Here is a 25,636-nt window from a genome sequence, read left to right as displayed (position 1 = left end):
CTTTCCTTTCTGATCATCTCTTACATGCACATCTTAACTTCCAAATAGATTGAAAGCTTCTTAAGGGCAATAGATGTAAACTGAACTTTATGTCCCCACAGTACTTAGTGCATATTAATGCACTTAAAAAACACTTTATTTCATGTTTAAATAGAGTGCAGGGAAACTTGGCAGGTTCAAGACCCCTCTGAGATACTTTTCTTATGGTTTTAGCATCCTTATTTATTTATTTTGAGGTGTTATCTAAGATAATGGGATACATTTATTTTCAGATTTCCATGCCATAATACAGTTAAAAGCCAAATGAAAATGTTTTAAAAATTGTTTACTCTTCCAAATCGTTCTCCCCACATGCTTCAGTATGTTAGTGAGTAAGGTTACTGCTGATAAAAGCAAAATAAACTAGCCTTAGGAGGGCCAGAGTATTCTCCTTTATTTAATAAGTTCTATATTTAACAAGTTCATTTGTGTTTCCTTTTCTCCTTTTTTTTCTTAGAAGTGAATGAATTTTGATTATGTCCAAGAATTATATTCTTTTTTCTGTCTTCTTTCCAGTCTTACAAATTAGAAGTCTTTGCTTTAGAGCATCGGTTCTCAACCAGGGGGTCGCAACCCCTTTGGGGGTCAAACGACCCTTTCCCAGGGGTTGCCTAAGACCATCAGAAAACACATATATAATTACATATTGTTTTTGTGATTAATCACTATGCTTTAATTATGTTCAATTTGTAACAATGAAATTGGGGGTCTCCACAACATGAGGAACTATTAAAGGGTTGCAGCATTAGGAAGGTTGAGAACCACTGCTTTAGAGTTTAAAATATGTATGTAAGGTCTCAGCTGTGATAGTGACAACCATCTGTTCCTATTTTGATCTTAACATTTCCTGTTTACATATTCCAAATTTCATTAATTTTTATGTCTTTTGCATTCTTTTAATCCTGTACCAGTATTAACCATCTTTAAAGTCAACTTTTAAAAAAATACATTTTTTTATTGATTTCAGGGAGGGAGGGAGGAAGGAAGGAAGGGAGAGAGAGAGAGAGAGAAACAAACATCAGTGATGAGAATCATTGATTGATTGCATCTTGCACACCCCACACTGGGGATCGAGCCCACAACCTGGGCATGTGCCTTTACTGGAATTAAACCTGGGACCCTTCACTTTTCAGGCTGACGCTCTATCCACTGAGCCAAACTGGCATGGGCTAAAGTCAACTTTTTAAAAATTGCCCAACACTTATTAAACTCTGTAGGTACTAGACATTTTTTTACAGACTTTTAAAGCTGTTTGTTAACTGAAACAAGCATATCAACTGGTTTGACAAAATATCCGTTATCTTAAGGCCTCTAAGGATTTACACAATTCTTGGGGCTTTCTCATAAAGTTGAAATGACAGGTAAAATAGTTATTGATCAGATAGATGAGACAAGCCCCTAAAAGTGTTGGGTAATAATGATTCTATTGATGCCTGAAACCTTCAGACTGCCAGTCAAATCCCAATTGTCTTTTCTTCAACATGGTAATAATGCATGCAGAGCATAGTAGGTCCTTTGATGGTCTGCTCTCTTCTTAACAAAGTGAATTGATTTTTAAATTAAAGTGTCTTTGAAATTAGGGGGGGAAATGTTATTATTAAATTTAAATTAATAATGAAATAAAATAGAAATTTTTAAAAATTCTTGCTAGATACTACTGCCTGATGGCTTTAACTCTGAGATCTGCTTTCCTTTATTAATAAGTGATAGTACCATAGGTATGTTAGAGATAACAGCACCTGATGCTTTCTTTCTTAATTAGTTAGGATTGAAAGAGAAAAAAAGAACAAGTAACTTCATGTGATTCAGCCATGTAGGTATAAGACCTTTTCAGAATATGTTTCAGACTTTGAGAAACACTACTATAAGCTTTTGTTACTGTATTTTACATTACTTCAATATTTGTATAGCCTTCCTGTAAAAATATAATTTAGGATTTTTGAACAGGTTTATACTCCACTATCTATGGGGTCAGATATGTTTAAAAATTCAGAATTTGGGGATTTTAGAAAGGTAATGATGGTACCTATATACCATATACTTTGTTCCTGATTAGGGTCTCTGGTGGCACGTAATAATCTAGCACAATATTTCTTCAGAGGAGCATCTGTAGAAACACTAGGTGGACAAAAAGAAATGATGGACTAGCTTCCCTATCAGATAAGGTTTTGCCACCGAATGAAGTTTTAGAAATATCTTGGTTTTTAGAGCTTCCTGGGTTTCAAAACTAGGGATAAGGGATTATGGACCAGTAGAACTGGTTCACGTTATATCAGACCTGTTTTGATGTTTTGTTTCCAGTTTATTCTGTTGTGTTGAAGCATGTATGATTTAAAATATTTTAATTTTTCTGCTCTTTCTTTTAGGTAGATGAAGTTCCTGATGGAGCTGTAAAACCACCAACAAACAAACTACCCATTTTTTTCTTTGGTACTCACGAGACGTAAGTCCTTTTAGCTCTAAAGGCAAATCAAAGTTAATTTAGCAGGGTCATTGGACATAAAATGAAAAGCAAGTAGTGATTCATCTAAAGGGAAAATAGTAAAGGAATAGAAAATTTAAAATCATCTTTGAACTTTGAAAAAAGTCTTCAAGTGTCCCTTTTAAAATTTATTTTTAGGGTAGAAAAATTAGACACTGGGTTTTAAATTTTATTGGAAGAAATGTTTCCTTAATCATAAAAGAAAGCTATATATGGATCTCAGCAACTAGAAGAATGACTGATGGATGAAAGTATGTAAGTGAAGATTTACACTTTGCATATTAGCTCTTTATTATATAGGATATTTGTAAGGCCATTAAATTAAAGGTATGCAGGATATTATTTTCCAAAATTAATGAGATAGCCCTTATGATTAATACTGGTATAGGATTAAAATAAGCATTTAGCATTCATATTTAGTATAAGTGCTTTTTTTTTTTATAAAGTGATATGCACACTTTTTTTTTTTAAGTTTAGATTTATTTTTTTTATATTTTTATTGACTTTTTACAGAGAGGAAAGGAGAGAGATAGAGGTAGAGAGTTAGAAACATCGATGAGAGAGAAACATCGATCAGCTGCCTCCTGCACATCCCCCACTAGGGAAGTGCGCGCAACCCAGGTACATGCCCTTGACCGGAATCGAACCTGGGACCTTTCAGTCCGCAGGCCAACGCTCTATCCACTGAGCCAAACCGGTTTCGGCTAGTATAAGTGCTTTTTAAAAAAAATACGTTCTTACTGATTTTTACAGAGACAAAAGGAGAGGGATAGAAACACTGATGAGAGAGAAACATCTATCAGCTGCCTCCTGCACATCCCCTTCTGGGGATCAAGCCTGCAACCCAGACATGTGCCCTGACTTGTAATGGAACCACTGTTGGTTCCTGGGTCAAGGCACAACCACTGAGCAACACCAGCTGGGCTAGTATAAGTCCTTTTTATAAAGACAATCTGACTTTGTTATATTAGCCATACAAACAGTATACAGTGGGAAAGGTGAGAAGAAGAGATCTAGATAGTTCTCTCGGTGTGTATTTACATGGTCCTGAGAAACACTGACTGTTCTGTTGCCTCTGGTGCATAAGTGGGCAGAGAACCTGATTTGCTGAAACAAATTAATTTTTAAAATTACAACTGAATATTGAACTGTTACTTCTAGGTAAATTAGATTACTCTAAGGGCTATCTCATTAATTTTGGAAAATAATACCCTGCATACCTTTAATTTAATGGCCTTATAAATATCCTATATAATAAAGAGCCACTATACAAATGGTTGTCACGCCCTCGTCTCGGGCCCTCACTCTGGGGCTGGGGGAGCTGAGGCCAGGCCCTCCGCCCTATGGGACTTGACGGGGGTGGGACCAGCCCGGTCTGGGTCTCTCGTGATTTTGAGGTGGGTGCAGGTGGGTGGAGGCTTGACTCTGGGTCCCTTGGTGTGCCCCAGTCTCTGACAGGAGGGAGATTTTCATATACATTTTACTAATTTTCTTTCATTTCTAACACTTCTATTATAGAGAAAGGGCAAATAGCAATATTAAAATATTTCCTCTAATTCCCTTTTAATGTGCACGAATTTCGTGTACCAGGCCACTAGTTAGATATAATCTCATTGATTTTGGACCTGAAGTTTAGAATTTGCCATAATTTTGGTAACATATACTTGTTTACTTGGGAGCAGGAGAAACAAAAGTATTGATAGTCTAATTAGAATTATGTATTCCTAAGAGTCTACAATGGCAACGTTTGCTTTAATGTTGCTTAGCTACTATATGAATTTTTCTATAATTTCTTTTTACAGCTTTATTGAGATGTAATTTGTGTCATAAATTTTACTTGTTTAAAGAGTATAAATCAGTGGATTTTAGTATATTTACTTCCATAACTATTAGTGTTCATTCTCCATTCCCTCCCCAACCCTAGACAATCACTGTTTTACTGTCTGTTTAGATTTGCCAAATCTGGACGTTTCATATTAATGGTATCATACAATGCCACATAATTTTCTTTAAAATATAGTTTTGACAAAGACAATAGTGGTAAAGGCCTGGGCAGGGAATGGCTAGAAGAGGTCAGTGGGGAAAAAAAAGAGGACATATGTAGTACTTTCAACGATAAGGATTTAAAATATGTGTGTGTGTGTATCTATAAAGGGTGTCCCAAAATTCACGCAAGATTTGAATTTTGTGTGAGTATTAACAACAACAAAAAATAAAAGCCTAATTTTACTTGGTTTATTGAATCAGATTCTAATATCTGTTGCCCTTTGATTTCAATCCCTTCAATTTGATAAGCATTACCAAGTACCAATTGTGGCCCAGGAGCAGGGACAATGAAGACCAATGAAGACCACAGCTTTGCGTATGTGCCAGCAAAGCCGTGGAGGCCATTTACCCGATGTGCTATTCCATACATAACCCTATACTGTATACTTCATGAATCAATAAAAAATTTACAATTTTTAATTATAAGCCTGTGTTTTCTATCAAAATTACTTCTTGTGTGAATTTTGGGACACCCCCCTTTTTTTATATATATATATGTATATGTATGTTTTGAGTCTAGAATTTGGCCTTCAACATAATTGAGTTGAGTTTAGGTATATCCTATATATAAATACTTAATTTTATAAGAAATTATGAATTTCTGATTCCACGGGATAACATACCATTTAAAAACCGTTCCACTAATGTATTAGGGAAAAGTATCTTCTTTTTTTTTAAACCTGGGCACGTCCCTGACTGGGAATTGAGCCATGATCTCCTGGTTCATAGGTCAGTGTTCAACCACGCTCCAATCACTGAGCCAAACCGGTCAGGGCAAGAGAGGTGTCTTTTAATGAAATATTTGCATACTGTTTATTAGAACAGGGTTTTTAAAGTGTGGTACCAGGTCAGGCTGCACCAGCATCACATGGGAACTTCAGTTGACTTGCAAATTCTTGGGCCCCACATTTACCTACTGAATCAGAAACTGAGGTGTGGGGCCCAGCAGTCTGTCTAACAAGACTTCTAGGTGATTTTTTTAAAAAATATGTTTTTGTTGGTTTCAGAGAGAGGAAAGGAGAGGAAAAGAGGGATAGAAACAGGATGAGCGTGGATCACTGATCGGCTGCCTCCTGCACACCCCTACTGGGGATCAAGCCTACAACCTGGGCATGACCTGGAATGGAACCAGGGACCTCCTGGTGCATGGATGGATGCTCAACCACGGAGCAACACTGGCTGGGCCCTTCTAGATGATTTTGACGTATGTGAAGTTTGGAAATACTATTAGAATAATGGGAATAGACATTTTGTAGAATTTTTTAGTTTTACAAGTTTAGAATTCTTTAATTCTGAATTGGAACAGATTTTATAGTTTTATATATATCGTTATAGTTTTATAGAGCACATAGTTCATTCTTATGTTAAATTTAAATGAAAAGTGATCATACCTTTACCAACATTTAAAAATGAAAATTTTTACATTGTATCTGTAAACTTTAAATCAAACTACACCAAGCAACTACTAAACTTTCTTTTTAAAAAAATTTTATTGACTTTTTTATAGAGAGGAAGGGAGAGGGATAGAGAGTTAGAAACATCGATGAGAGAGAAACATCAATCAGCTGCCCCCTGCACACCTCCTACTGGGGATGTGCCTACAACCAAGGTACATGCCCTTGACTGGAATCGAACCTGGGACCTTTCAGTCCGCAGCCGACGCTCTATCCACTGAGCCAAACCGGTTACGGCTACTAAACTTTCATAAGCGTAGTTTGGTTAATGTAGACCAGGGGTGGGGAATATCTGGCCTGCAGTATCATTTGGTTTGGCCCTACTAAGGCAACTGCAGGCGGGACTCAAAATTCAGTATATCGCTGAAACCGGTTTGATTCAGTGGATAGAGCGTTGGCCTGCGGACTGAAAGGTCCCAGGTTCGATTCTGGTCAAGGGCATGTACCTGGGTTGCAGGCACATCCCCAGTAGTAGATGTGCAGGGGGCAGCTGATCGATGCCCAGGTTCGATGCCGGTCAAGGGCATGTACCTGGGTTGCGGGCACATCCCCAGTAGTAGATGTGCAGGGGGCAGCTGATCGATGTTTCTCTCTCATCCATGTTTCTAACTCTATCTCTCTCCCTTCCTCTCTGTAAAAAATCAATAAAATATATTTAAAACAAAATTCAGTATATCTGGGAGCATTTTTCATAGCCACATAATTTTTAAGTTGATAATTTTGTATGACTCTTCGCAGAAAAAAGGTTCCCCACCCTTGAAGTAGACAATAAATTACTAATATTTAAGAAATTTGAATATGTTCAAGGAATTGCAATGTAATTTTAAAATTAAGCTAATGATAATACATTTCATTTCAAAATGCACTGGTAATGTTTTGTGCCTTAGTGTTCTTATAAGTATACTGTTTATCTTTGGAAAGGCCTTGCTGCTGTATCTGTCAGTTTGGTGACTTTTTGTACCTCAGGTTAGATTTTAGAAACTAGATCGCTGGTGATTTGCCTACCCCCCATCCCGAAAAGTTGGGAGGGTGCTTATTTGAACCTTTCAATTTGGATTTTGCATAAACAGGAGTTTATTCTAATGGCCTGCAGTTAGGGAGATGGGAAAGGAGGAACATAGAAGATAAAATGGCAGTTTAGTAAAACTGTGTTTATTCATACCTTTTATATATATCCTCATTGTTTTATAGAATACATAGTTCATCCTTACATTAAATTTAGATGACGAATGGTCATACCTTTCTAACATTTAACAATGAGGCTTTTTACATTGTATAAATTAAGATGCTTTTATTGTGAATTTAGAGCAGAATCATTTTATAACTTTTTTGTGAAAATGTCTGAATTTTCTTAGTGTTTCATGACATTTACAGTAAATTCATCCAATAATCAAGTTTTGAATATTAGACAACAATAAGTGTATACCAACGCTGACCATACACTAAATATCTTAAAACTAACAACTTTAAAACCGATTCTTAGTAAATGAGACTGACTTGGACCCAATGCTTTTCTGGAGCCAAAAGTCTTGGTGTTTTCCTTGATTACATATTATAGTTTTTCCCCTTCCCATGTATAGTCAGCAGGTCTTGTTCTTTTCCTTTAAAGTGCGTCCTGATCTGTCCACTCTTCTCCATATCCTCTGCTACAACTCAAGTCTGTGCCACAATTACTCTTGTAAATAGTTTCCTAACCCTACCTTGGTCTCAGTTTCTACTCTTCGTCTATAGTCCAAGTGATCTTTACTAGGTACATCCCTGTCGGAGCATGTCATTTTCCTGTCTATAAACCTTCAATGGTTCCCTTACAAATGTTATCAACCAATAAAACCTGCAAATTTTGTCCACAAATGCAGTTTATGAAACCCTATATGAATTATTACCTATGCTTATTACCTCTCCAACTTCATCACATGTTTTTCACTGTTACATAAATATACTTTATTTTGTCTCAGGTCCTTCCTTTTTTTAAAAAAAAAATTTTATTGATTTTTTACAGAGGGAGAGGGATAGAGAGTTAGAAACATCGATGAGAAACATCGATCAGCTGCATCCTACTCCCCCCCCCCCTCTCAGCTGCCTCTTGCACACCACACACTGGGGATGTGCCCACAACCAAGGCACATGCCCTTGACCAGAATCGAACCCGGGAACTCTCAGTCCGCAGGCTGACGCTCTATCCACGGAGCCAAACTGGTCAGGGCATCTCAGGTCCTTCTTGCTTGTTTTCCCTTTGTTGGAAAATGCCTTCGGATGTTTAAAGCCTGGATCTTAGCTCAAATCTCCCTTTTTATGCTTATTTTGTTTATTGCAATGACGATCGAATTTTTTTCTTTTTGCTTCACCCACAAGTGAAGAGCATGGAGAGTAGGGAACATATTTTTATTGTTTGTCATCACTTAAGTACCTGGAGCATAGTAGTTAAATAAATATTTGGTGGTAGATTGCAAGCTCTATGTCCTAGATAAAATCACTTGTTGATTATGAATTTGCTGTCCATTAACCAACATTTATATAGTGTTTAAGCCAATTAGATCTTTAAATCTTGACTGCCATTTAACCTGCTATATAATATATAACCTTGGGCTGATTACTTAACCTTGTGTCCTTTTATCATTTGTAAAATGGGGACAATTTTGTGGTGCAAATAGGATGTTACATGGAAAATTATTGGAACACCCTGGCTGGTTTGGTTCAGTGGTTAGAGTGTTGGCCTATAGAGTGAAGGGTTCATTTCCCAGTCAAGGCCTCATAACTGGGTTGCAGGTTTGATCCTAGCCCTGGTCAGGGGCGGGAGGCAACCAATCCATGATGTCTGTCTCTCTCCCCCACCCTCTTCTTCTTGTTCTTCTCCCCCTTTCTTCCACTCTCTAAAAATCCATGGAAAAAATATCCTCAGGTGGTGATTAAAAAATAATGATAAATAAAAAATGCTTGGAATGGTGATTGCATGTATTAAACACTAAATGTCAGCTCTTAATTAAAATAATGTCACATATTATTTTTCAAAGTCTAATACTTGCAGTGTTATTAAATTGTTTGACATGCAGTCTGAGTTTTGCTGCCTAATTACCACCATTGCTAATTGAGGAAATACTCTCACCTAGGTCTATCTATTTCTCTAAAGTCTAGAAAATTTAAATGAAGATGGTGTTTTTGCTACTTTTATCTTTTTTTTTTTTTTTAATATATTTTATTGAGTTTTTACAGAGAGGAAAGGAGAGAGATAGAGTCAGAAACATCGATGAGAGAGAAACATCGACCAGCCGCCTCCTGCACACTCCCCACTGGGGATGTGCCCGCAACCAAGGTACATGCCCTTGACCGGAATCGAACCTGGGCCCCCTCAGTCCGCAGGCCGACGCTCTATCCACTGAGCCAAACCGGTCTCGGCAACTTTTATCTTCTTACTGCTCTTTTTTAATACAAATAGGTTGGATGCAGGCTGTTTTAAAACCTGCCTAATCTATAGTTTTAGGAGGGAAAGTGAATATGAGGTAGTGTCCCAGTTTTTCTTATAACCTGTCCATGAGAAAAGAATAAAGGAATGAATCACAGAATAGGATTTTATTTTCTTCATTTGCTCTTCTGTACAGCTTCTGTACTCTAGCCAAAGCTGCATGTGTTGGTGTGGGATTTGTATAGTTTCACGTAAGCCTAATACCAAGTAATGAGTAGAGGAGCTGTTTATTCATCTCTATAACAGCAGGTTCATGGCACATAATAGATGTATATTCAGTTGTCTGTTGAATTATATTCTATTATAAAAGAATGCATGCTGTTGTAAAATACAGAACCTAGTTATAAAACAGTATGTGTCAGATTTTATGATTTAATTAAAAAAGAAACAGCGCCGAAACCGGTTTGGCTCAGTGGATAGAGCGTCGGCCTGCGGACTGAAAGGTCCCAGGTTTGATTCCGGTCAAGGGCATGTACCTGGGTTGCGGGCACATCTCCAGTAGGAGATGTGCAGGAGGCAGCTGATCGATGTTTCTGTCTCGTCGATGTTTCTGGCTCTCTATCTCTCTCTCTTCCTCTCTGTAAAAAATCAATAAAAATATATTTAAAAAAAAAAAAGAAACAGCAAGTTAGAATTTAAAAAAATAGAACTTTCTATTTAGTAATATTTAGCAGTTTTGAATTTGATATCTTTAGCTCTGATAAGCTTTCCCATGCTTTATACTCGACTTATGGTTTGCCTTAAAGGAAGAGTTCTAGGTGTGGTAACTGAGCTTTTGTTAGGGATATATGTTTACTTGTAGGTATACACATTGTTTATAAAAAAGTGAATTTAGAGAAATAGCTGCTTTTTCTATGTACTTACGATCTGAAAAAAGGAATATACAGAAAAACATTTATGGCCTGTAGAAGTATGCCATGTAACAAAGCACCTGAAGGATTGAAGTTCCTTCAGAATTACAAAATTAGTACTGTAGTTAGTGATTTGTTATTTTCTTAGGATATTTTACATTAGCCTTGGTTTTTATGGGCTTTGACATTGATATTTGAAGTCTGAGTTCTTTTTTATGTATAGGGATATGGCGTCAGTATTAGTAGATGTTTGGAAAACTATAGTGGATAAAGGAAACGCTGAAACCTTTCTAAGGAACATTGTGAAGAGATGAGGCTCTGCTGTTGTGATCCCCTAAGGTTTCCTTCAGTTTGGGAATTTGGTGGGTTACTTGGTTTGAATTACTGCATATTTTTTTATTGTTAAATTTTTTTTTCACAATATAAGATAGTTCTCTACAAAAGAAGCATTTTTACTCATTTTTTAGCGACAACCCCTAACCCTGTTAATGTTTTGATATGTTTTCTTTGAGATTTGTTTGTCACTTGAGTGTTTTGAGGGATGAATCACCCACAGTCACATAAGGTTGTGCCCTTGGGGACCAGCAGTGGCTTTCTAAAAGCTAATCTGGGTCCTATTCACCAGACCTTTGTGATTACATCCCCCCCCCCCCCAAGATACCCCCCCCCCCCCCAGAAGTCTATGTGTTGTTAAGTGTTTTTATTAAAGTGTAATTGACATATATTGCCCAAATTTGAGGTGTGTTAACTTGATACATTTATATATTGCAATATGATTACCACCATCATGTTAGCTAATACTCCCATCATATCCCATAATTATTATTTCTTTTTCGTGGTGAGCACATGGGAGGATTCTTTTTTCATTCACCAGGGTTTTTTTGTTTTAAGCATATCCTTTGACCCAAGAGTTCTTTTTTCCTGCCCAATAGTTTCACTTAGAATTTATTTTGTAGATATGTTCAAAGATTGAGCAATATGTTTCTTTAATACAGCTGAATTATTTTATAATAGAAAATTTGATATAGAAAGCCCAATAATAGACAAATTAATTTTGGGATGGCCATTCAGTGAAATAGTATGTAGCTGTTAGGTAATTGTTGATATGAGAAGATGTTTGCTTTAATTTGAGAAACATGTATGGATGAGTATGTATCTTTAATGTATATTTCCATATACATTAACATTTATTTTCATATACATTAAAATTACATATTAATGTGTATATATACAACTAAAATATCTGAAAACTGTGGCTATCTAGTTGATAAAATAATGGATCATTTTTATTTGCTAGGATGTGGCATTCACTGAAAAATATTATAACAGCTTTATTGAGATATAATTTATATCCCAACTAATTTAAAGTGCACAATTCAATAGATCTTAGTATATCCAGGTAGTAGTGCAGCCATTTGCTCTTCTAGAACATTTTTAGCACCCAAAAAGAAACCCTGTACCCATTAGCAGATACTTCCCATTTCTCCTCACTTTTCCTTCCTGCCTTGCCTCCTTTGGACATTCCAAGTAAATGGACCTGTACAGCATGTGGTCTTTAATGACTGACTTTTTAATTTCTAATTTTAATTTTTTTTAAAAAATATTTTTATTGATTTCAAAGAGGAGGGGAGAGGGGGAACAAGGCAGAAACATCAATGATGAGAAAGAACCATCAATCAGCTGCCTTCTGCACACACCCAACTGGGGATCAAATCCGCAACCCAGGCATGATCTTTTGACCAGAATCAAACCCAGGTCCCTTCAGTCCACAGGCTGAAGCTTTGCTCACTGAGCCACACTGGGTAGCGCAGTGGTCTGCAAACTCATTAGTCAACAGAGCCAAATATCAACAGTACAACGATTGAAATTTCTTTTGAGAGCCACGTTTTTTAAACTTAAACTATATAGGTAGGTACATTGTTATTAACTTAATTAGGGCACTCCTAAGCTGGCCTTTGCTAAAAACATCCTCAATCTGATTGAGGTACGTTCGCTGAGGTTGACCCCTTCCAACTCTCGTATCTACACTCGTCTTGTATACTTGTTTTGTCTATCTCCTTTCGTTCATCCTCTCTATATGTCCAAACCATCTCAACATACCTTTCTCAATCCTCGACACTACATCTTCTTTCACTCCACAACGTTCCCTAAAATTAACTTAATAAACTTTACTTAAAGTTTTAAGTCAACTTCGCACTGTACGTGTGCACACGTGGTATTTTGTGGAAGAGCCACACTCAAGGGGCTAAAGAGCCGCATGTGGCTCACTAGCCGCGGTTTGCGGACCACTGGACTAGGGCATGACTGGATTTTTTATTTAGCGTGTTTTCAAGCATCATCTATATTATAGCATGTGATAGTACTTCATTTCTTTTCATTGCAAATATTTCATTTTATTGATCTACCGTATTCATTCATCAGTTGCTAGATGTCTGGATTGTTTCTTTCGGCTATTATAAATAATACTGCTATAAACATTTGTGTACAGGTTTTTGCGTGGACATGTTTGCATTCCTATAGGAGTTGAATTCCTAGGTTAAAGGGTAATTTTATGTTTAATCTTTTGAGGAATTGTCAGATTTAAAAAGTCAGCTGACACCTCCCTACCAGCAGTCTATGAGGGTTCCATTTTTTCCATATCTTTCCCGTGACTTGTTCTTACCTGTCTGTTTTATTAGAGTTATCCATGTGGGTGTGAAGGTAGTACCACATTGTGGTTTTGATTTACATTTCACTTATAGCTAATGATATGAGAATCTTTTTACAGTGTGAATATTTTTTAGCCTTCTGTATATAACATGAAGGTCTCCGAGGAAGTGGTGCCAACCAAAACATTAAAGATATTTCACATCACTGAAGGTAGTGCCAAGGATAACATGCTGGAGGCTGATAGTACTTAGACAGGAGTATTACAGTTTGCTAAAGTATAGAAAATATGCCCACTCCATATCATAGGTTATGTGATCAGAAGGGCAGCAAGCTCTGTTCAACTATTAACAAATTTTATGATGAAATGAAACAGTTTAAATATCAATGTTTCTAATATTTTAAATTACAATACTTATTTAATATTTTAAATAAGTATTTTTCTTTTTTTTCCCCATTTCCTTGGACACTGTCAGTAATAGTGTTGAAAGTTTTGACAATATTTAAAGATTATAAGCATGGCCGGTGTGGCTCAGTGGTTGAGCGTCATACCTAAGAACCGGGAGGTCACGGTTCAATTCCCAGTCTGGGCACATGCCTCAGTTGTGGGCTCGATCCCCAGTGTGGGGCGTTCTGAAATCAATAAAAAATGTTTTTTTTAAAAAAAAAGATTATGGAACAATTATAATTTTTCCCATTTTTAAGATTGCCTTACAAAGTCATTTTTATGGTCTCATATTGTCATGCAAGCAAAGGACTGCCTTTTTGAGAAAAGAAAAATCCATATAAATTTATCTGGTCAAACCTATAAAATACCAGCAAAAACTTAATACATACTTGTGTGCATCTACCTTTATAGAATTGACAGACTTCTACAGAACTGACTGACATAATAAGATATAAGGGGTAAATATATCTGTTTGTATACACCACAAAAACAATAGAATCTCTTCATTGATGGATTCCATATTTCTAAATTCACCTCCTCTGTAAAGTTTGTAATTCCCAATCCATACTTGTGGGACTTTTGCGGTCATGCCAGTGTGCAAAAGGGCAAAAAAGTCTTGAGTAATTTGATGCACACATTCCTAGCTGAGGCTAAACAAGACAGTGCTTTTGCCTTTTTGTTTAAGCTCATACTATAAACAAGTGTACTTTTGCAGTCTACGTAGAGCCATGGATTTTGCATGTTTGTGCTTTTTGTTGGTCATTTGGTATTTATAATGGCCCCCAAATGTAGTGCTGAAGGGCTGTTAGTATTCCTAAGTGTAAGAAGGCTGTGGCGTGCCTTATGGAGAAAGTATGTGTTATATAATCTCTTGGCTGTGAGCTGAATGTTAATGAATTATCAATATTTATTAAATAAGATGTCTTTCAACAAAATCACACATAAAACAGGTTATGTATTTTGGTTTATTGATGAAAATGTGACCAGAGGCCCATAGGAACCTACCTTGTATTTTTCCTGAAGCAGTGGTGCAGTATATTTACTAATTCAGTATTTGTGACAACTTTATGACATAGTTACCACAAATACAAGAATTGACTGTTGTGCATGTGTATGAATGAACCAACGAACTACTTAAAACATTCGATTCCCTCATTGAGAAAGTAAAATTCTTAATACTCACTTTTTTATAATTTGTATAAATATAAAACATAAGTGCATATAGTAATATATTCTGTTGGTGGTGTTTTATGAATTGTGTAATATACCAAATTTAAAATAAACTTTTATTTGGAGTGCATTTAAACGTATTTATTAATGCAGTCATATTACAGTTTCATTTTTGTGCATTTTTATATTGTACAATATATAACAATTTCCCATTTTAACAATTTTCAAAGTGTACAGTTCCATGCCCTTAAGTATGTTCTCATTATTGTGCAACTTGCTTGTTATTTAATTTTTTCCATCACCATGTATCCCCTTTATGCCATCTTCTACCTCCATTCACCCCCCCCTCCCCAACTTGCTCGGTTTTATAAATAGGATTATGGATATAGGAGCTTGTGACTGAATTTAATAAAAGTATTCAGAATTAAATATAATTATTTGTCTACCCCTTTATGTAAGATTTTTAATGTATTTTAGATTAAGTTTGATAATTGCATCATACAGCAGTGCTATTTAATAACATATTTTGAGATTGCTTTGCACTCATATTTCCCTCCCCCACCTCTCCTTTTTTTAGTGCTTTTTTAGGCCCAAAGGATATATTTCCTTACTCAGAAAATAAGGAAAAGTATGGAAAACCAAATAAACGAAAAGGCTTTAATGAAGGTTTATGGGAGATAGATAACAATCCGAAAGTGAAATTTTCAAGTCAACAGGTGCGTCATATTACATGATACTTAGTTTTGTATTATGTATGCAGTCTTGGGGAATACTCACTATTGTAGCAGTAGGAAAATATTGATTTAAGAACCATGTCAGTTTCAGATTAAGTTGTTCTTATTTGTGAGGTTGAATGTTGACTTTTAATATCTACATGAACTGATGAAAATATTACCTGTATGGTTAAATAGATCTCAGAAAACTGGGATATATTGTAGTTTAACTCCGTCTGATTGAGAGTTTAACATATCATCATTGAATATAAAGCCATATGTACTGTTCTCTTAAATTTAGGTTAATAATTTGAAGGGTGTGTGTTTTCTTACTCATTTTAATTTATCCATAAAAGTGTATTAGAATATGATCCTCAGATGGGTTAAATTAAATATGTGACAAAAGTACTTATAGCACTATGCAAATTATACTTGATGTTTTTGGTGTCTAGAAGATTAGCCTTAAACCTCCTTTTTATTCTGTTTTTCATGTGAGCAGAGTTTTTGTTCACTTATATTAGACTTGAGATAGTAAACACTAGGAAAAGTACAAGTAGACCTAAAGAAGGAGATAGCCATAAACTGAAAAATTTTCAAATTCTTTTAAATCTCTATTTAAAAAATTTTTTTTGGTTCTTTGCATGTGCCATGCTTGTTCTTCACTTTGAAAGCTTTTCAGGTGCTGTTCTGTCTGAAATATTTAAATCATTCATTGATGCTCCAGGGCTTCATTAGATAATCCCAAGTGCTTTTCATTATCATCCAAAACTTATATTTGTTAAAAACTCATCATACCATACCATAATTGCTTCTGTACTTTATTGCCATAGACTATTAACTCCATGAACAAAGAAGTTGTATGCCCATTGTTATATGTTGTGGGCAGAATAGGTTTTCACTAAATATTTGTTGCATGACTAAGAATAGATGAGTGATTCCCCATCATTATTGCCTTGATTGTGTAAAGAGTCCAAAGAGGTTGAATTGTTTCCTAAAACTAATACTTTATAGCTTCATCTGAATCGTGTGTCCTGTGACAGTACCTTCAAGGTCTTTTTCATCTTCCAGATTGCCCAGCATGGTCACCCTATCCTCTGTTCCTGTCTACCTACTTAATCTTTAAATAGTTCTTACCATATATACTTGGAATTTCCCATTTCACAGTGAAATTTTTGGTTGGTTGTATGCATGAAACCAAAAATATGAATGATTGTGCTGATATGATGTACTGTGTTCCCGCCCATACACATTCCCAGTGGTGAAAGCAGTGATGCCCAAACTGAAATAAAACAAACAAGCAAAAAAATTGGCCATCATAATTTATAAAAAATTTCTATAGTGCTGTAAGTAATTTGGGGGCATTTTTATATGTTTTGTTGTAACTTTATAATAATTTTGTGGCTTATCAGCATTGCCTTTTCTTACAAAAGAGGAAAGGGGTTTACAATTTAAAAGATTTGCCAAAGGGGCCCTAACTGGTTTGGCTCAGTGGATAGAGCGTCAGCCTGCGGACTGAAGGGTCCCAGGTTCGATTCCTGTCAGGGGCATGTACCTTGGTTGTGGGCACATCCCCAGCAGGAGCTGTGCAGGAGGCGGCTGATCGATGTTTCTCTCTCATCGATGTTTCTAACTCTCTATCCCTCTCCCTTCCTCTCTGTGAAAAATCAATAAAATATATTTTTTAAAAAAAGATTTGCCAAAGGGAATACAACTAGAAAGGGGCACAGTTTGGATTATAATGCTATCATTTTGTAGATCTGTGCTTACCCTCATCTCCCAATGTATACTGTGTTGGCTCTGTTCATCTTTTCAGTTGGTATTAATGAAAGTCTAGGCCCCTAGATCACCTGCTTAAGTATCTATAACTTGGGGTTACTCAATTTTTTAAATTATGTTCTATTGGTCTTTTAAAATATATTTTTATTGATTTTAGAGAGAGATGAATGGAGAGGGAGAGAAACATCAATGATGAGAGAGAATTACCATTCGGCTGCCTCCTGCACACCCTCCACTGGTGATTGAGCCCCCAACCTGGGCATGTGCCTTGACCTGGAATCGAATCAGCGACTTCTTGGTGCATGGGTGGATGCTAAACCACTGAGCCACACCGGCTGGGCTACTTTTACAATTAAATGATGATTATTGACTCTCACTCAGTATCTGTTAAATCCAAATCACTTAAGTTTGGGTCTGCATTTTAAATAAACTGCGTTTGAGTTATAGATCAATCTAAGGCTTTATATCTTACATAGTTAAGCTTCTCTCTCCAGAATATTTCAGTAATTGAATACACTGTGCTATTCTAAATGAACTTATATTGTATCTTCTTGGGTATTTGTTGGTTAGAATATCAGAATGGGATTTATGATTGTACTTTCATTTCAGCCTCACTATTTTGTCTTCTGCCCTTGTATATATTCAGTTGCAGGACTTCAATAGCATTTAAAACTTTTAAAATTGTATATATTAAAAGTGCTCTGTGGAACAGAAATTGAGGGTACTTTTCTAACTTTTTTATAAACAGGCTTTTGATTTTTCATTGGTAAAAAAATTTAAATTTGGTAAAAGTTTTATTTTATGAAATTAATACACTCAATTCTTCATAGGCATCAGCTAAACAATCAAATGCATCATCTGATGTTGAAGTGGAAGAAAAAGAAACTAGTGTTTCAAAGGAAGATACTGACCATGAAGAAAAAGCCAGCAATGAGGTATGTTTAATGTCTCTTATATTCTAAATCCATTTTGTTGCAAGGAAGAAATTACAACATGAGATGATTACTTGATTGTAAAGTAGAAAGAAATCTTATAAAGTAGTTGGATAATGAATGAGAGAATGTAAGACTTACTTCCTGTGTAAATATTAAATACCGTTTTGTAAAATTATTTTTGCGTCCTTAATATGAATGGATGTTTTTATTTGAGGTTATTTTGCTGTGCAAAATATGAGGTCCACCTATAGGAGAGTGGATTACTATTTGTTAGGAATATTTTTAAAGCAAGGTTTTGTGTAATGGCTGTACTGGAAAGGGCATTGAACTGGATTTTTAAAAACCTAAGTTTATTTCAAACTCTGTGAGTGAGGAGACTCATTTAGCCCTTCTAGGCCTCATGAAATGGTTATTAGATGATCTCCAAAATCCCAGCCACCTCTTAAAATTCAGAACTTTACTGTAGAAAAAGTGATTTCATAAATTTAAATATATAAACTTCCTGGTATGCTAACAAGTGTGATTTTATTAGATTTGATCTGACAGACAAAAGAATTTTTACTTTTTGGCAAATATACTGGCTATTACTTTGACTTTAAAATGATAATGTTAAAGCTTTTAAGAAAATGATTTTATTCATTTCAGAGAGAGGAAGGGAGAGGGAGAGAAAGAGAAACATCAGTGATGAGAGAAAATTGTTCAGATGCCTCCTGCATGCCCTCTACTGGGAATTGAGCCCGCAACCCCGGGCATGTGCGCTGACCCAGAATTAAATTGAACCATGACCTCCTGGGTGAATGCTCAACCACTCATCCACACAGGCTGGGTGATAATGTTAAGACTTAATGTTTATAATTTCAAAGGTTAGAGAAGCAAAACCAATTTCCCTAGTAGTTTTAGTGACGTGTGCTTTTGACTTTCAGTTTAAGAAATTTTCTTTCAGTCTTGGCAAAATTTATTTTATTTCATCTGTAATTTTTTCTAGGATGTGACTAAAGCAATTGACATAACCACTCCAAAAGCTGCCAGAAGAGGAAGAAAGAGAAAGGTAATTTTACTGCTTAACTAATTTTTCAGTTGCACTAAGGAAGAGTAGATATAATGAAACCTTACCATTTAGCTTAAATTTTGCCTTTTACTCTTAATTCCTTTAATTGTTTAAAGGGTAGGTTTTGTTTACTTATCAGAACTGTTTTTCTTTTTTTTTTTTCCTAATCTTCATCTGGGGATATGCTTTCATTGCCTTTTAGAGAGACAAAGGGAGAGAGAGAAACATTGGTTGGTTGCCTCCCATGTACGCCCCCGCCTGTGTTCACACCTGCAAATTAGGTATGTGCTCTGACGGGAATCGAACTCAAGACCCCTCGGTGCATGGGACGATGCTCCAACCAACTGAGCCACACCGGCCAGGGCAAAACTTTTCTTTTCATAGTGATACAGCATCCTTAAGATAAGTTGGATGGTAAAGAAAATAAAATGAACCAATTTTTATTCCTTTCAATGATGCTGTTTCAAGTTTATAAAATGGATAATAATATATACTAATGAAGTAGTTGAGAAAAATGTTACACATATAATGCTCAAAATAAGTTATAAAGTACTAATATAAGTGTTGTCCATTATTGTTATTCTCAGAAATTTGTTGCATGAAATGACAGTTTAGGAAAGCATACATTCTATGCTTTTAACTAATGTTTTTTCCCTATATGAAGTTTTTCTTACCAATTTTTATCTCAGGCTGTTGTATGCCAAAGATACAAAGAAAATAATAGTTCAGTATCTAATGAAGAAGTAAAATAGGAAAACAATGAATTACAGTGACTTTTTATCCTATATGGGAGGTGAGTGGAAGAGGCTATGATAACTTTAACAATATCTTAAATGATAGGAAGAATTTTATCAGATGGATGAAGAGACGGGAAGGGCATATGAGGCAGTTAGAGTAATATATACAGAGGTGTAGAGAAAATTTCATTCAAGCATTTTAAGTGTTATATTTCAGATTACCAGACCATAAAGTTAGAGGTAAGAGGGTACACCAAATATATAATGTGGGACAACATGAACTTAGAGAAGTAATGGGAAGCCATTGAATCACTTTAAATTTTAGATGTCTCCTCTTAAAGCAGTGTGAATGATGGGGATTAGATTGGACTGGTGAGACCAGTTTACTGGTTAATTCATTCAGATTTTAATACTGACTTCACTGGCCCAGGCAGAGAATTGAGCAGTGAAGTAAAAAGATAAGGTCTCTGTTCTCGTTGAACACATTTTTGTTGAGACAGACAATAAATACATAAAACAAGAGAGTTTAAGTGGGGAGTTATGATAGTGACTTGGTAACTAAATGATGGACCACCTTACTAAGGAGTTCGCATGAGATTGGAAGGACAGGAGGAACTTTATAGCAGGTGTCTTGGTAAATTCCATGAAAGATGGGATATAAGAGCACTTTAGGGAGTAAAGATGATAATTGATGGGAGTGGATGTGAAGGGAGGGGGCGGAATCTAGTATGACTGTAAGGCAGCGGTTCTCAACCTGTGGGTCACAACCCCTTTGGGGGTCGAACGACCCTTTCACAGGGGTCGCTTAAGACCATCGGAAAACACGTATATAATTACATATTGTTTTTGTGATTAATCACTATGCTTAATTATGATCGATTTGTAACAAGCTTTAATTATGATCGATTTGTAACAATGAAAATACATCCTGCATATCAGATATTTACGTTACAATTCATTACAGTAGCAAAATTACAGTTATGAAGTAGCAACGAAAATAATTTTATGGTTGGGGGTCACCACAACATGAGGAACTGTATTAAAGGGTCGCGGCATTAGGAAGGTTGAGAACCACTGCTCTAAGGTCTTTTGGCCTGTATGACTAGATTCGATTCTGAGAATACAAGAGATGTTGATTTGGGAGCAGAGGCATGGGGAGGAGGAAGTGAAACACTTGTGGAAATAAGACTAAGGATATATATATAGGATGTCCCAAAAAATGTATACACACTTTAACAGCTGATAGCTCAATTTTGAAAATGAAATGTATTTTAATAAACACTACCTTTATAATTATTCAAAGTGTGTGTATACATTTGGGGGGGGGACACCCTGTATATATTATTTTGACACCAAAGGGGGAAAAGGTAAAAGTTAAAGATGCCATCACTGATATAAAGATAGAATATAGCTGAAGTAGTCGAGGTAGAAAGTTTACTGGGAAAAATGCAGAAATGAGAATCCTGAGGGAATATAATGGAGATGAAAGTTTGCTTTTTATAATGCCTGCTGAGAATGAACTGCCAGGAGGAAAGCTAGGAGAAGCATATCAAAAGGGAGAACAGAATTTTAAGAATGAGGGAGTGGTCAGTAGTGCCCTGGTGTGGAGGGGTTCCAGGAAGATATATAGCAGGATGCTTTAACGTTAAACAGTAAATTAGAGTGCTGGTGAATAAAATATTTAATGTTAAAATTACACTGTGTTTCTGAAATCTTTGAAGGAAAGGAGAAAGAAGGCAGCAACAGGGATTTGCATGGTTAAGGGAGAGTGTTTAAAGTGGAAAAATACAGTAGAGGAATTAATGCTTCTTTGCAAAAGTAGGACTAAGATCCAACATGTGGAAAGATGAATTATTGTATGTCAGGACATGCTGGATGTGTGAGAAGGGAGGGCACATTACAAAGAATAGACTTGCCAGGAAGAAGGAGTTGATGGACATTTCATCCGTTCTAACGTTGAAGGGAAGGGTGGAGTGGGCTATTAAAATTTTTACAGGGAATTGGAAATTAAGGAAATTCCTTCCTGCTGGCCTCAGTCTCTCCCTTCTCATGCACTCAATTCAAAGCAAGGCTGCTTGTATGGTATAAGGGGAGAAGAAAGAATTGCAAGTTTATGCTAGTGAGGGGAGAAAAGGGTACTACAAAAGACAGGGTAAAGGATTAATGGGTGGCTTTGAGATCCCAACTGAGATGGTATAAAATGAATGCATATTTGTATAATTTTTTTCAGGAGGGCTCAGCAGCAGGGAATAATAGAGCAGGGAAAGTAGAATTTTATAGTAATCCTCTGTTGGAGATACGTGGGACAGGTGCAGCAAAACAACTATGCAGAGGGCTTGAGAATGAATAGAAACACTGTAATTTCATAAGGTGAGTGTGTTTGAGGGGGGTGAGATCATAAAGGGAGTAGAGGTAGAAAGTGGAGTAATGAATGGAGGTTTCAGTGAGATCAGGTAAAATACAGAAGAAACTAATTTAGTCAGAATATTAGCATTTAAAATTTAAACATATGTATATGTGGAATAATATAATAGTCTTTTCTGTGGATGAAATATTTCTTAATTTGCTTTTATTTTCATGAGGAATGGATTTTACTTGAATGATTTTGCCATAAGTTAAAAAGCATATTCATGGTAGAGCTGATTTTCTGCTTAGGATTAGGGTTATTTTTATTTATGGTATTAATTACTAATGAACTTATTACCTCTTATTAGAATCTCCTCAAAAGATCCATTCTACCTATAAAGTCTTAATATCTTGATTTATTTGCAAAAGAAGAAATTGTAAATGAAGAGGCTTTATTTTTAAATATATTTTTATTGATTTCAGAGAGGAAGGGAGAAGGGGAGAGAGATCAATGATGAGAGAGAATCATTGATTGACTATAAGAGGTTTTATTTTGAACTGAAGACTCAAAAGTTTGAACTGAATTTTAGAGAACTTTTGCCCTCTTAATGCCTCAATAGAAAAATGGCTCTTATAGTTCTGAGATCTCAATCTTTGATATCTGAGGAACTTGGTAAAAACACAGCTGCCTGACTCCCTGGGGTAGGGGTAGGTGGTTTGTAAATGCTTAAAATTATAGAAAACAACCTGAGGTAATGTTTAGGAACAGTTTTCTTGAAGAACAATTCAGGAGTTATATTAGATGAGTTTATTGACTTTTAATACTTATTATATGCATTATTACATTCCTATTATAAAGGCAAAAGTTATGTTTAAAAAAACTAACAAAAAGGAAATGAATAAACTCTTAGAAGTGGGATTGCTGAGTCCGATTTGCATATTCTTTATTGCCATTGTTCATTCATAAAGATACTATTTCAGAAAGGTGTTACCAGTTTATTGATCATCAGTAATATGTGAACTAGAAGCCCGGGATGGGGGAGCCGATCAGGGGTGGGAGCAGCTGGGGGGAGGGGCCGTGAACAGTTGGTTGAACTCCCGGTCGAGGGGACAATTTGCACATTAGCCTTTTATTATATAGGATGATTTTCCATATTCTTACCAGTATTGGGCACTATCTCATAAAAGTTTGCAAATCAGATTGTTGGTTAAAGATTTTTAATTTTTTATCAACATTGGATTGTGCTTGGTTTTGCGTTATTGCCTTAATTTTTGTTGATCTAGTTACTGTTGAATTCTAAATAATTGGAGGTGGGGCAGCAGTTCATAGTGGTCCTCCCATTCTTCTTGGTTCTCTTTACTGTTTCTTCCCTTTTCCATTATGATCAAGATTCTATTTCCTTTCTAATTAGTGGTTCCTAACCTTTGTTCTACTATAATACTTGAATCAATTAAATTGACTCTCATTTGTGGCTATTGTCTCTGGGGGCATTATAGTTTTCAAAGTGCCATTGGGATTTATTTCCTACACTGTAGTAAATCCCCCTGAATGGAAAATAAGAGTAACAATTTTCAGCCCAGCTGGAGTGGCTCAGTTGGCTGAGCATCATCATATGCACAAGGGATTGCCGATTCATGTCACACATCTGGGTTGCAGGCCTGATTCCTGGTTGGGGCGCATAAGGAGGGTGGATGTCTCTGTGTCCGTCTATCTGTCTGTCTCTCTCTCTCTCTCTCTCTCTCTCTCTCTCTCTCTCCTCTCCCCCTTCCTTCTAAGAATGACCTCAAGTGAAGATTAAAAAAAAAACACCAATAACAGATCTTAGTCCATTCAAAAATAAAATGTGTACATATTAACAGTTTAAAAAATAATCAGCACTTAATTTCTTGCATTTTCTAATATTAGAATATTAACTTGAGTTCTATGTTAAGTGTAAAGTGTTAGCATTTTTAGATATCTAAAGTACATTTATAAAGAATGTATGGGTTGTTACAGTGTAATTACATTATACTTTGGTTACTATTTTGCTTTGAGAGTATTACCTTTATATTTCCAAATGACTTTTTTAGGTTAATAATATCTAAAGAGTGAAGTTTTTGTTTCTTAAAATTGTTCACTAGAATTATAAGCTAAGTTGAAGATCTCACTTGATGAGACAACTGTTGAAAAATAGCATATGGAAGTAATGCTTATACTTGAATTTGTTATCTTAGAGTGGCTTATTTTGGCCATTGACTAAAACTGGAATGCCTACTATTTGCTAAATAAGTTAATTAAATCTTTGTGATTCAGGCAGAAAAGCAAGTAGAAACCGAGGAGGCAGGAGTAGTGACAACAGCAACAGCCTCCGCTAATCTAAAAGTGAGTCCTAAAAGAGGACGACCTGCAGGTAGGATTATAATGTTTAAAACTCTGGCTTATGGTTAATGTTACAGATATTTTAAGTGTTGTGCCTCAGATACTTTGGAATAGTTGGATAGGCAACTAGCTATGTATAATGTACAAGTTTTAAAGGAGAACAACTTTTTTCTGCTCTGTGTAATGAAATATTTAAATTTGAAATAATTGCTTGGGACTTGTCATTTTCTGTTTTATCCCTGTTGTATCTTCCCCTAAAAGTGGCAAATGAGGCAGTGGTGAGGTTTAAATTATATGAACAATGGGTTTATTTTACCTCTTTCTTTAGAGAGCATAAGCTTTCCAAATGGAGTCATAATGAAAGCAAGAGAAACAGCATTTGAACAAAGTTATCAATATTTTTAATTATTGCATTATTGCTTTACAGTATGCAGCTATCATCAGCACTGAAATCAGATTACAAATTTTCAGTTGTGAATATACATATAGACACAATATTGTAATATGTATATGAATATTGGATATAAGTTCAACTCATAGTTTTGTCGTACTTTGTTAAAACAACAGTGAAGGATGTTCTTTTAAGCCCTCTCAGCCATACTAAGGACAGATTTAAAATTACTTTGTTAATCTATTCAAATTTTCAGCTGTTGCTCCTTTGATTCGTTGGAAGGATATTATCTTTAAAACTTAAAATAATAGTATCTCTAATAAACCACTAAGTAATACTCCTCTAACAGGGATGAGCAAAAGTAGGTTTATAGTTGTTTGTATGGTTATGATTATAATAACTTTATTAACTCAAAAGAATGTCACAGTGCACTTCGATACAATCCATAAGTGCTCAGATTGCCAGCCTTCATTATTCTTGAAGTCTACCTGCTATCCTCAAGCACAGAGTTCTTTATTCCCATCAATAAATCTATTTTTGCCCACCCCAGTATATCATTTGTAATCTTTATATGTGAGATTTACATTTGAAGGGAAAGCTGGTAGTTACAGATTTTTTTTTTTCTGTGAATGTTAGCTACAGAAGTCAAGATCCCAAAACCAAGAGGCAGACCCAAAATGGTAAAACAGACCTGTCCTTCAGAGAGTGACATGTAAGTTCATTTTTAATGTATAG

At 35.7% G+C, this 25,636-nt stretch overlaps 1 protein-coding gene across 5 annotated transcripts in view; it reads left to right on the top strand.

Annotated features, from left to right (window-relative positions):
• The window catches only part of PSIP1 (PC4 and SFRS1 interacting protein 1), a 39,342-nt gene that overhangs the window by 1,393 nt on the left and 12,313 nt on the right, over positions 1-25,636 (top strand). For all 5 annotated transcript variants that reach the window (XM_006764915.2, XM_006764916.2, XM_015564716.1 and 2 more), the window contains exons 2-7: positions 2,406-2,482; positions 15,174-15,312; positions 17,916-18,020; positions 19,006-19,068; positions 24,445-24,541; positions 25,538-25,613. In XM_006764915.2, the coding sequence (XP_006764978.1) occupies positions 2,406-2,482; positions 15,174-15,312; positions 17,916-18,020; positions 19,006-19,068; positions 24,445-24,541; positions 25,538-25,613 (557 nt within the window). The remainder of the gene's footprint in view (positions 1-2,405; positions 2,483-15,173; positions 15,313-17,915; positions 18,021-19,005; positions 19,069-24,444; positions 24,542-25,537; positions 25,614-25,636) is intronic.

This window comes from Myotis davidii, unplaced genomic scaffold, assembly GCF_000327345.1.
Source record: "Myotis davidii unplaced genomic scaffold, ASM32734v1 scaffold197, whole genome shotgun sequence".
NCBI classification, from domain to species: domain Eukaryota; kingdom Metazoa; phylum Chordata; class Mammalia; order Chiroptera; family Vespertilionidae; genus Myotis; species Myotis davidii.
This window is presented reverse-complemented; position numbering and strand designations above follow the sequence as displayed.